At 42.2% G+C, this 12,024-nt stretch overlaps 1 protein-coding gene across 2 annotated transcripts in view; it reads right to left on the bottom strand.

The window, feature by feature from the left end:
* Nucleotides 1-12,024, bottom strand: part of MTA3 (metastasis associated 1 family member 3) — a 174,385-nt gene that overhangs the window by 21,603 nt on the left and 140,758 nt on the right. Inside the window, exons 12-14 of one of the 2 annotated variants that reach the window (XM_062209343.1) lie at nt 9,734-9,858; nt 5,927-6,078; nt 4,889-5,111 (exon numbers count right to left, since the gene is read on the bottom strand). In XM_062209343.1, coding sequence (XP_062065327.1) covers nt 4,889-5,111; nt 5,927-6,078; nt 9,734-9,858 — 500 coding nt within the window. Of the gene's footprint in view, nt 1-4,760; nt 5,112-5,926; nt 6,079-9,733; nt 9,859-12,024 lie in introns of those variants that run through there. The other variant, XM_062209342.1, reaches the window with a different exon arrangement.

The following is a 12,024-nucleotide window of genomic DNA, read 5'->3' as shown; positions in this document are numbered from 1 at the left end:
GGAAAGCAGCAGAAGATGGCCTAAGCAGTTGGGCCCCTACCAACCATATGGGAGACCCAGATGGAGTTAGTTCCAGGTTCCTGGCTTCAGTGTGTCCCAGCCTTGGCTGATGCAGCCATCTGGGGAGTGAAAACAGTGGATGGACGATCTGTCTCTCCCTCTCTCTAACTCTGCCTATCAAATAGATAAATATTTCAAAAAAAAAATAATCTGCCTTGAAAATACATCATAAACAAAGTCAAATACAAAACATGGGAGATATTTGTATCACAGTTCAAGAGCTAACTTCATTAGGAGTGGGCATTTGGTGCAGTGATCAGATGCCACCTGAAATGCTGGTGTCCCATGTAGGAGTGCCTACGTTGGAGAACTGACTTGACTCTCAATTCCAGCTTCCTGCTGATGAGCACCCTGGGAAGTAGCAGGTTACGGCTCAAGTATCTGGGCCCCTGCCACTCCCGGAGACCTGGTTTAAGTTTCCAGTTCCCAGCAACATCCTGGCATTTGGGAGGTGAACCAGAGAACGAGAGCTCTGTCTCTCTGCCCCTCAAACATATAAAATTTTTTAAAAGATAAAAAACCTAACTTCATTAAAACATTAAAAATTCCCCTAAATCAGTAAGATTTCCATACAAGAGGGAACAGGCCAGGGGCAAAAACAGTTAACAGGAAAGGAAATACAAATGGCTTTCAAATATATGCAAAGACTTGTAACTCATTCAAAATGATAAATGCAAACTACCAAAGATGGCCAACACTGCTGGCGAGGCCCTAGGGAAGCGGGCATTGTCCAGACACAGTGGACATGAGCACAAACCGCAGCTCTCCTGAGCACAGCCGAGGAATGACTGCAGAAATTCAAAACACATGTCCCTTGACCTAGCCCTCCCAGAAAGAAACCTTATAGACAGTATGAAATGACATCTGCATATGTTTTTACAATATTTTTAGAATAGAAATAACCTAAAAAAATTAAATAGGGAGCAGGTTAAATTATGGTGCAGAACAAGGTACACAATATGTTAACATCTTTACAAAAACCAAGGATACACCTGCCTAGGAACACAGACTACCTGTGGATAATTAAGACAATGATGATGATGGTGACTTCTGAGAATGGTAGATCAGGAACGGGAAGGTGATGAGATGTGTAACTACTTCCATACCTTTAAATACATTCTAAGTATCCTTTCAAAAGCAAATTGTTATTAAAAGTAAACAAAAACACCAAAATAAACGAAAACTGTTCTCTTTTAATGTTTAGAGCTTAAAATTTTAGCAAAGTATATGCAACTATTAATCACTTTTGATGAGAAGTCGCCAAACTATAAAATAGGTAACAAATTTCTCATGAAATAGATTTTGGGATACTCCCAAATTTGTGTTAGCATCTTCACACAGAAAGATGGCTGAGTGCCTGGCAACTCTGCAGAGGGAAACACAGCTGCTGCTGGCGAATGGTGTTCGTTCAGAGACCCCTTAATTAAGGGGTCTATTATATGTGCCAGGTTATCACTTGTCTCCATGTTTTTATGAACTTCAGTTTTATCAATGGAATCCTGCTAATATGACTTCTTATTTAAGCTCAGTCTCTGAGACTCCTGAATCTACAGTCACAATCTGGAAAAGTGCTCATTGGAAAACTGTGAGGTTGTGTCTGGTGGCATTAAGAAAGGAGAGCACTGTTATCCCCTCACAGCTTTGTTCCTGGGGTGAGGAGCATCCGCAAGAGACAAGACGTCTAACTTGATGTCGTTAGAACTGTACTATTTGGGATCTCGGCCTTGTCAAGGACATGGTACTTGGCTTTATGCAATGTTCTGCATTTTGGCCCAGCAACTCATTTTAAAGTAAGCACTGTCTACATGGTGGAACAGGCCAGGACACTTCACTGGGGTTGGTAATTTTTGGCATGAGCATACAACACACATAGATGCATGTTATTTACATAAATAGGTATTTGGGAAAATTGTTTTAAAAATAATTTTCATATATTTATCGCATCTTAAACATACATTGGTCATACTATGTACTTCAGTCTTTCAGTTATTTTCTTAAACAGGAAACATACACCCACGGTTCAAACAGAAAAATTTTAAAGAACAGTGATAAATCTCATCACCCTTCTCTCCCTCACCTCCCAATTTCCCTTCCCACAGATGTCACTATTTCTTGCCAAGATTATCCTTTTTACTACATGTCTTTAAATACAGACTTGTTGATGAAAATAAAGGTCAAAGAGTGTTGCTATGCCCAATCCAAAAGTTTCCTTTGTAAATCAAGGACACGTAGTTGGGATGACGCTTCCTGTAGCTACATCAGAGTCCACCTCCCTAGCTTGCCACTTCTTCACTCAAACTCTGGCTGTGACGCTGGATGCCATGACACTGCCAACTCCAGAAGCCACGGAAAGGGGTCAACTTCAGGGTGCTCACAAGAAAAATGACACTCCTTTCCCAACACAACGATGCGTGATTCTAAAGATTAATGAATGACAACTCTTGGCCTATTAATATTTTTAGAATTAGACTTCCATCTGATTTGGAAGTACGTTCTTAATTTTACTGGAGTACTAGAAGTGGAGTGTCAACACTGTCTCTAAAAAACCAAGGAATGCTCATCTGGAAAAAAACAAAACCAAAAACCAGCTACCTAACATGCACAGCTGCCTATGGATATCAGGGCCTTAAAACCTCATTTCCATAACAAGCCAAGATTGGAGCCAGCACCATGGTGTAGTAGGTTAATCCTCCGCCTGTGGCACCAGCATCCCATATGGACGCTGGTTCTATTCCCAGCTGCTTATCTTCCAGTCCAGCTTTCTGCTGTGGCCTGGGAAAGCAATAGAAGATGGCCCAAGTGCTTGGGCCCCTCTACCCGCCTGGGAGACCAGGAAGAAGCTCCTGGCTCCTGGCTTCAGATTGGCACAGCTCCGGCCGTTGTGGCCATTTGGGAAGTGAACCAGCAGATGGAAGACCTCTGTCTCTCTCTCTGCCTCTCCTTCTCTCTCTATGTAATTCTGACTTTCAAGTTAATAAATAAATCTTTAATAAAAAAAAAATAACAAGCCAAGATTAAGGAAACTGACAAACAGGTAACAGTGTGCATAAAAGAAGAGTGAAGATAGGATGAGATTCAGAGGCTAGGAAAAGAATTAATTAGTTGCTTGTCTGGAAAAAAAGTCGATGGCAACTGAAACACTGTTAATTTTAACTTTTAAGGTAAAATTAATTATTCTAGGAATCAGATTCTCTACGACCAATGAAGATAAATACCAAATAAAATAGTATATGCTTTTTGAATCTCATCACTACAAATGATTGTATTATTATTTTCTATATATTTGTAGAAATAAAACACAATTTAATCTTGATCTATGTTTCAGTCTTTCAACAGAAAAAATTAGAATGAGGTGACAGGAAAACATACTTTGCTGAAGAAGAGTCAAAATGAAGACAATGTGCAAAGGAAGTGAACGTCAATCAAAGAACCACAGGAGACAGAGGCTTCCTCAGCAGCCAGTTATGGTAGTGATGGTTTCTTTTCCATTCATAGGAACAAAGATGATACTGGACTCAGGTCAATTTTAATGGAAGAATTTCATTCATATTCATTCTCAAATGTTTTATTATTTTTTATTTAAGAAATTATATATAAATGTATGTGTTTTAAATCAACAAATTGGATGAATATATTTGTTCCCAGTTCCTCAAAATGGGTAAGAAAGTGGTAATATAAGTCCATGCAGTCAGAACTGCTAGCACAGAACCTAAATCTAAGGATAAATCTCAAATACCTTTGTATCTAATTTTCTTCTATTACTGAGTTTTTACCTGTTTTACTTTCCGACTGTTCTGCTAAAAATTACCTTCAGAAAAAAAGAAAAAAAATACCAAAAATGCATTCAGTCATCACTCCTTCTAAGGATATCCACTGTGAATCAAAGTGGGGCAACTCAAAATCAGATAAATAAGAGAAAGCATCTGAATGTCTAACTTTCCTGTCTATCCAGGCAGCAAGTTCTCTAGCACTTCAGGGAAAGAAGCTGCCTGGCCCTAAAATACAGCCAGAAATGGGACTCCAGAGCTAACACACAAAGTACGTACATATTTTTCAGATATGTGCTAATAACAGAACAACTCACAATTCACTGGTATAGATGGCCTTTGTTCTAACAAAATGAAACAAGCAAGACTGAAAGTGTTGAAAATAAGAGTGGTAAGTCATGTAAATGTTATGCGGTGATATGCATGATGCATGATTATGAAATGGAAAACAAATTACAAAAATAGACTGCTTAACCACAAATTTAGATGCTTGCTTATAAGAGCTCAATGTGTATTTTCAGAAAAATCACCCAAAATGATTTTAAAATTTGTAATTTGCTAAAGCTTCTAATAAATATAATATTTGCTATGAGGTGCTGTGAACTTCCATCATGTTAGTGTACAGCTAAAATTTATTTAAATCTAATGGATCCACTTAAGTCTGGCCTGTGCTGCCTCATACAGTTTCATTATAACACCATCCTTAGGGGTTCTACTGTGGCACTACCTAATAGGTTCAAGTGTTTCATAAGGGTTCTTTAAGCAATTCCTTCACAAAACTCCATGATAGGATCACCTCCCACCACCCTTTTGATGAATACTACTGTCTGATAAACATTTATACAAGTTTCAATGTTCCCTCCAACCCAGGTTGGCATGATACAAATGGTAGCAGACAAAAACAATGTTAAAAAAAAAAACCAAATAAAAGGCTGTACACAAGAACTTATGTTTATTGCAAACAAACAAACCAAAAGGGGGGAAAAACACAGAGAAAGAGAGGGAAAGAGAGGATGGTCGGAAGCACAACACATGAGGTTAAGAATTTAAAAACGTCTTACATTCTGCCCTAATGGCAGCATAATTAATAGCAACAAATGGCCGTCTTGCTGCCTGCCGCAACCGGAGAGTGTTTTTGCAGACCTGACGTGCAAACTTTGTGAAATACGTAGTATGAAGGAAGAAAGCTTGGCGTGTCTTCACTGCGGACTTGGGACTGCCAGTGTTTCGGACTGGCATGCCCTGTGTGGCCTGGCGGGACATGTGACTTCTGACGCGGGGGTCCTGCCAAGTCAGAAACCAACAAACGTTAGCAGAGCTCGGCAAAGACATTACCATTTACATCATGCTCAAAAAACAGCACAATTTTTAAAGCTCCCGCCAGAGTTTCTATAACTTACTATTCCACCCCTGTGAGACAGAATGGGAAAGTGTGCACACTGGGGAAGGAGGTGGGGAGCAGAGAAGGGAACGGGGTTGGGGGCACAATCCTGTACTTCCGTGCAACAAACCAAAATCACATGCTGCCAAGGGAGCGAGGTGTGCTTAGTTTTGTTTTCTAATATCAAGGAGTGCTGAGACCCTGTGAGCACTGGACAACAACAGGTGCCCTCTGGTAGATACAGGCTTAACATCTTCAATCCAGAAGGATTTTATAAAATCATGCATCAACTATTGTTGATACAACTGAGTCCATTTCTTATTGTCCCTCCACAATACACCAGGGAGGAAGAAAATGCTTAATTTACATTTATTACTTTATGTAATAAGACATGCTTAATAGTATCTAAAGATTACACACTGTTTTCAAAAGCAATTAAAATAAACATTTAATTTGTAAACTCTCTGGTTGTGTTGACACCTCCCACATACAGTATTCTTTTGTCTGAGTAATCTCCCAAGACCATTATTTTCAATCCCTGGGGAGAAAATTATTCTTTTCACACACCCACCCTGAATATAGTAGTGCTATGTTCAGTTATGAAAATAGCTTTGCTCATTATGACATTATCCTGTATTTTATTTCTGCTTCCAAGGAATGATCTGATCACTGAAAAGCATGCCATTTTCAACACTAGAACCCACTGCTGCTCATGTACCTCTGAGGTTGGGCTGGGAGATAGCTTCTCTTCTTCTGACTGGGTAGGCATTTTCAGGCCTCCATATTTTTTCCAATAAAGCCAACAAGTTGCACACAATCTACACTGCATGTTAGGTGGGCCCCAAGAATACCACTGGTGAGACTGTGTAGCTACAGATGAGAGAAAAATAAGAGAACAACAACAAAAAAAAGAATGCCATGTAATTTGTAACATCAGTATAAATATAATCAAATATTTCAAAAACATCCCAAAGCCATTTTCAGTTTATAGGATTATTTTTCTTCCCCTAACTTATAAGCCAAGTATGAAAGTACAACACATACACATGTATCTTTCATTAAATCATTTATCTTTATTATAAATCAAACACTTGTGGCACATATTAAGAGAGGTTACTAGGGGCCACTACTGTGGCATAGTGGGTATGTACAGTATCTAAGTATCAGCATCCCTTTTGGACACCGGTTTAAGTCATGACAGCTCCACTTCCAATCCAGCTCCCTATGAATGCATCTGGGAAAGCGGCAGAAGATGGCCCAAGTCCTTTGTGGAATATTCAGGCTCCTGGCTTCGGACCAGCCTAGCTCCAGCCACTGCAGCCATTTGGGGAGTGAACCAGCAGATGAAAGACCTCTCTCTCTCTCTCTCTCTCTCTCTCTCTCTCTCTCTGCCTCTGCCTCTCTGTAACTCTGCCTTTCAAATAAATGAATAAATAAATCTTAAAAAAAAAAAAAAAAAAAGAGGGGCTGGCGCTGTGGTACAGCAGGTTAACGCCCTGCCCTGAAGCACCGGCATCCCATATGGGCACCGGCTCTAGTTCCAGCTGCTCCACTTCCCATCCAGCTCTCTGCTGTGGCCTGGGAAAGCAGCAGAAGATGGCTCAAGTCCTTGGGCCCCTGCACCCACGTGGGAGACCCAGAAGAAGCTCCTGGCTCCTGGCTTTGGATCGGCGCAGCTCCAGCCATTGCGGCCAATAGGGGAGTGAACCAGTGGGTAGAAGCCCTCTCTCTCTGTCTCAACCTCTCTCTGTAACTCTTTCAAATAAATAAAATAAATCTTTAAAAAAAAAAAAAAGAGAGAGAGAGAGAGAGACTATTAGGTGAGGGATCCTATATTTTGCATTGTGCTTCTGAAGGAGTTTTTTGTTTCACTAATTAAAAATATTTTTGGTGTACATTTCTGGAATAAGTTCTCAGAAAGATATTATGTTTATTATTAGTGCTTAAAACCTAAGTCACAGTTTATAAGCTTACGGTTCATAAACCATGCTTGGGTTTATTTAAGGTACTCAGAAAGGCCCCACTGAGGTTAGGAACCTAAGAGAAACAGGTCTCTGTTTTCCAACCCTTTATTTTAATCAATAGATAAAGTCCTTATGTTATGATTTCTCCTTCTAAAAACAGATTCTTTTTTTTTTTTTTTTTTTTTTTTGACAGGCAGAGTGGACAGTGAGAGAGAGAGAGACAGAGAGAAAGGTCTTCCTTTGCCGTTGGTTCACCCTCTAATGGCCGCCGCAGTAGCGCGCTGCGGCCGGCGCACCGCGCTGTTCCGATGGCAGGAGCCAGGTGCTTCTCCTGGTCTCCCATGGGGTGCAGAGCCCAAACACTTGGGCCATCCTCCACTGCACTCCCTGGCCACAGCAGAGAGCTGGCCTGGAAGAGGGGCAACCGGGACAGGATCGGTGCCCCGACCGGGACTAGAACCCGGTGTGCCGGCGCCGCAAGGCGGAGGATTAGCCTGTTGAGCCACGGCGCCGGCCTAAAAACAGATTCTTGTTCAAAAACTATAAATCCGTATCAAATGAGTACATACAACATGAGTTTAAGACCCAAACATGTTGACTTATCACATGGCTGAACAACACTGAAAGTCTGTGTAAATTTTCTTGCAATTTAAATTATGCCATGTTAACATTTAAAAAAACTTGTATACCCAGGATGGATAAGAAGTTTAAAACAGAAAACATTGATGTTTCAACATTAGGTCGAAGAGGAGCAGGAAAATGATTCTAGTGCTATAAATCTGCCTTGGAATATTCTTTTCTGATCTGTAATAAGTCATCTTCTTCAGATCACAATGCTCAAACTGTGTATATTAAGATGCCAACTGCAGGCCGGCGCTGTGGCTCACTAGGCTAATCCTCTGCCTGCGGCGCTGGTACCCGGAGTTTTAGTCTCGGCTGGGGTGCTGGATTCTGTCCCGGTTGCTCCTCTTCCAGTCCAACTCTCTGCTGTGGCCCGGGAAGGCATTGGAGGATGGGCGCAGCTCTAGCCGTTGTGGCCATTTGGGGAGTGAACCATCAGATGGAAAACCTCTCTTTCTGTGTAACTCTAACTTTCAAATAAATAAGTAAATCTTTAATAAACAAACAGGGGCCGGTGCCATGGCTCACTAGGCTAATCCCCCACCTGTGGTGCCGGCATCCCATATGGCTGCCAGGTTCTAGTCCTGGTTGCTCCTCTCCAGTCCAGCTCTCTGCTGTGGCCCGGGAGGGCAGTGGAGGATGGCCCAAGTGCTCGGGCCCCTGTACCCACATGGGAGACCAGGAAGAAGCACCTGGCTCCTGGCTTCAGATTGGCGCAGTGCCAGCTGTAGCGGCCACTTGGGTTGTGAACCAACGGAAGGAAGACCTTTCTTTCTGTCTTTCTCTCTCACTGTCTATAACTCTACCTGTCAAATTAAAAAATATAAATAAATAATAAAAAATAAAAGATTAAGTCACTATCATTTGCTGGTAGAATTCTTTTTATTTCATTTAAACATACATGAACTTCAAAATCTGAGCATTCTCAAGTCCAAGATATTGACATTGCTATCCATGTAAAGTCTTGACCAAAAGACTCTAGCTGTCCACAGATTGCTTCCCTCCTTGTCCCTACAGTGCAGACCATCCCTACATGTGCCATTCCTACCTAGGAAGCCAGCAACCTGTCTGGTTCACATTTTGCTTGGGATCTGAGAGATGACTGATTACCACTTGGCTTTCACTGCCTTCTCTAAAGCAGAGTATGTGGCAGAGTCACAAATGTCCCTCATGCCTACATCTTTAAGGCAGTAGGCTACTTCTACCCCCCAGAGAGCTGCTCAGACTCCCCAGCTACACCAAGTGAACATTCAATAACATTCATTTCCTTTCCTTTCTTACCCCAGCCACCATGATTAGAAAGAAAAAGAAGTTATAATGTCACCAATGTCCCCATCAAGAGATTATATTGTTGCTTAAGATATTAAATAAATGTATAAAGTTGTATCAACTACCAAATATATAGTAATCTGTCCAAGCCCACTTAACACCCAGGCAAGCAGCATAATACAACATCAAACTATCTGTGCCAGCATAAATACCGCAGGGCCCTGGGGCCAGAAGCAACTATCACAAAACAACGTCTCCCAACATAGTGCCTAGAGGGACTGGATCTGAGGGTTATACATAGCAGTTTGTTCACACAGGTATTCCCTCCAGATTCAGCTGTTGCCTTTCACTTTCCCAAGTATACCGAGAAGCCCCAGAGGGGATCTGGTATGTATCATGAACCATGATTTGGGTGAAGCCAGTACAACTCTGAACAAAGGCTGGCAGACACTGCCATCAGAAGCTCAACAGATGCGGGGCCCCGGAGAGGCAATCACAGGAACCCTGAAGCCTAGCTGGGCTGTGCACCTAGCACTCAGTGACTGCCCTTCGTCCAGGCAGAAGGTAAGGAAGGGCACCTGCTTGCTGCTCTCTGCGCACCACAGACTGCAAGCTCCCGCCCCACCTACAGGCCTCAAAAGCAAAGGACACCGTGGGGGGGAAACACTTACCGAAGCAGCTCTCACAGGCTCGCCCTAAGAGAGGATTCTGGGGCTGGAATGTGGTCCCCACTGCTCCGTTCACAGGCCCGGGCTTGCCATTGCTGCTGGATATTTGGTTGGGATTTGGTTTGCTGCTTCCATGAAACGTGCAGTGAGGTAATAAAAATGATTTTTTAAACAAGGCAAAAAACTCTACATCTCATTACTGATTTATCATTAACATAAACTCCAAAACGTCTGAAGGATAAAAACCCTAGTGTTAACACAAGGTGTTAAAATGGATCTAAAGCACTCATCTGGACAAAACAAAGCCATGTAAAACTGAATCTCTTGTGTCTGTAAATGTGGCCATATCTCTTCTCCAACCAACATAGCTTCCTTAGAACATCCTGTGATGCTTTTGAACGACACGTTATTAAGTTTCATCACTTAGAATAAATACTCCTGAGAAAAACAAAATTTTTGGATCGAAAATTAATCCTAGATTAAAGGTAACATTGTTGTTATCACTGTCCCATTCCTGCTGCTCGTGTGAGAGCTGCTGGGTCAACACGCTTGCCCTCCAGGGACCTGCACAAAAGCAATGGGTGCAACAGAGACACTGCACCGTCCAGCGGTGCTTATCTCCAGAGCTAAGTTAGGATTCCAGGAGCTTCTGAATGCTCAGGATAATTATTTCTATTATGTTTGAATTTTTATGAGGAAGAGTACATTGTACTTGAAAATAGAAAAACCACTTTTAAGAAAATATTTTTAGGAGGAAAAAGAGACAGCTATCAGAAGCCTATAGGCAAACTTCCTAGAGAACAAGTCTACATACCTACCAATCTACTTCTTTATAGAGACAGAGAGTGAGAGCGCGCCCATCTACGCTTCACTTCTCAAATGCTTGTAATGGCCGAGGATAGGACAGGCTGAAGTCAGGTCAGGGGTCCCAAACCAGGTCTTGGACATGGGTGTCAAATGCTCAACTACTTGAGCCATCACCTGCTGCCCCTCAGCCTCTGCATTAGCAGGAAGCTGAAATAGGGAGAAGAGCCAGGACTCAAGCTCAAACATGAGATGTGAGTGTCCTAACTGGAGTATTAATCACTAGGCCAAACGTCCACTTATGAATTCCCAGAAATGAGAAAACTTCTGACATTTAATACAGAGCTAAATATATGTGTTGAAAACAATTCATGAAGGGTCCAGCACTGTGGCACAGCGGGTTAACACCCTGGCCTGAAGCACCAGCATCCCATATGGGCGCAAGTTCGAGACCCGGCTGCTCCACTTCCCATCCAGCTCTCTGCTAAGGCCTGGGAAAGCAGTAGAAGATGGCCCAAGTCCTTGGGCCCCTGCACCCACGTGGGAGACCCAGAAGAAGCTCTTGGCTCCTGGCTTCAGATCGGCACAGCTCCGGCTATTGCGGCCAAGTGGGGAGTGAACCATCGGATGGAAGACCTCTCTCTCTCTCTGCCTCTCCTCTCTCTGTGTAACTTGGACTATCAAATAAATAAATATTAAAAAAAAAAAAAAAGCTCATGCAAATTTACAATTGAACTGCCTGAAAAAAAAAAAGAATGACTGCAAATACCAATTTTTTAGAATGCTACTGGACTGAATAAAGCAGTGATGCTAATAATCACAAAAGGAGTGTGTACCAATGCTGCGTATGAACACGTGCATCATTGAAGATTCTCTGTAAAACCAAGGACCCACAGATTAATTCTCAGAGGACAAACAGTCTCACTGGGGCTATTTGTATCTGTGAAACAAATATAAAAATGCTTTTTAAGGATGTATCATAAGAAATCACCTTTTATTTTATCTAGTGCCCAAACCCCTTCTCATCTGTACACCAGATTCTATTCTGCTGGTTCCCTTGAGAACTTCATACACTTCATCTCTCTGGTTTATCCTCCTGATGATCACTGACACATATGCAAAGTCCTTAAAACATTCAAGGGGGTGGGGACGGGGGAGGGAGGAAGGCAGCACTGGGGGATAGCAGGTAAAGCTACCCTCAAGTCCTGGCTGCCTCACTTCTGATCCAATTCCCTGCTAATGTACCTAGGAAAGCAGTGGAAGATGGCCCAAGTACTTGTACCACTGCACCTACAAGGGAGACCCAATGAAGCTCCTGGCTCCTGGCTTTGGCCTGGTCCTCACAGAAACTTTGGGAGTGAACCAACAGATGGAAGACCTCTCTCTGTGAGTCTCTCATTCTCTCTCTAATTCTGCCTTTCAAAAGAATTAATTTTTAAAAAGTTCATGGAAAATATGCATTATTATGCATGAACTTCAAATATTTTTGC

The sequence above is a fragment of the Lepus europaeus genome, chromosome 13 (assembly GCF_033115175.1).
Source record: "Lepus europaeus isolate LE1 chromosome 13, mLepTim1.pri, whole genome shotgun sequence".
Classification (NCBI taxonomy): Eukaryota; Metazoa; Chordata; class Mammalia; order Lagomorpha; family Leporidae; genus Lepus; species Lepus europaeus.
This window is presented reverse-complemented; position numbering and strand designations above follow the sequence as displayed.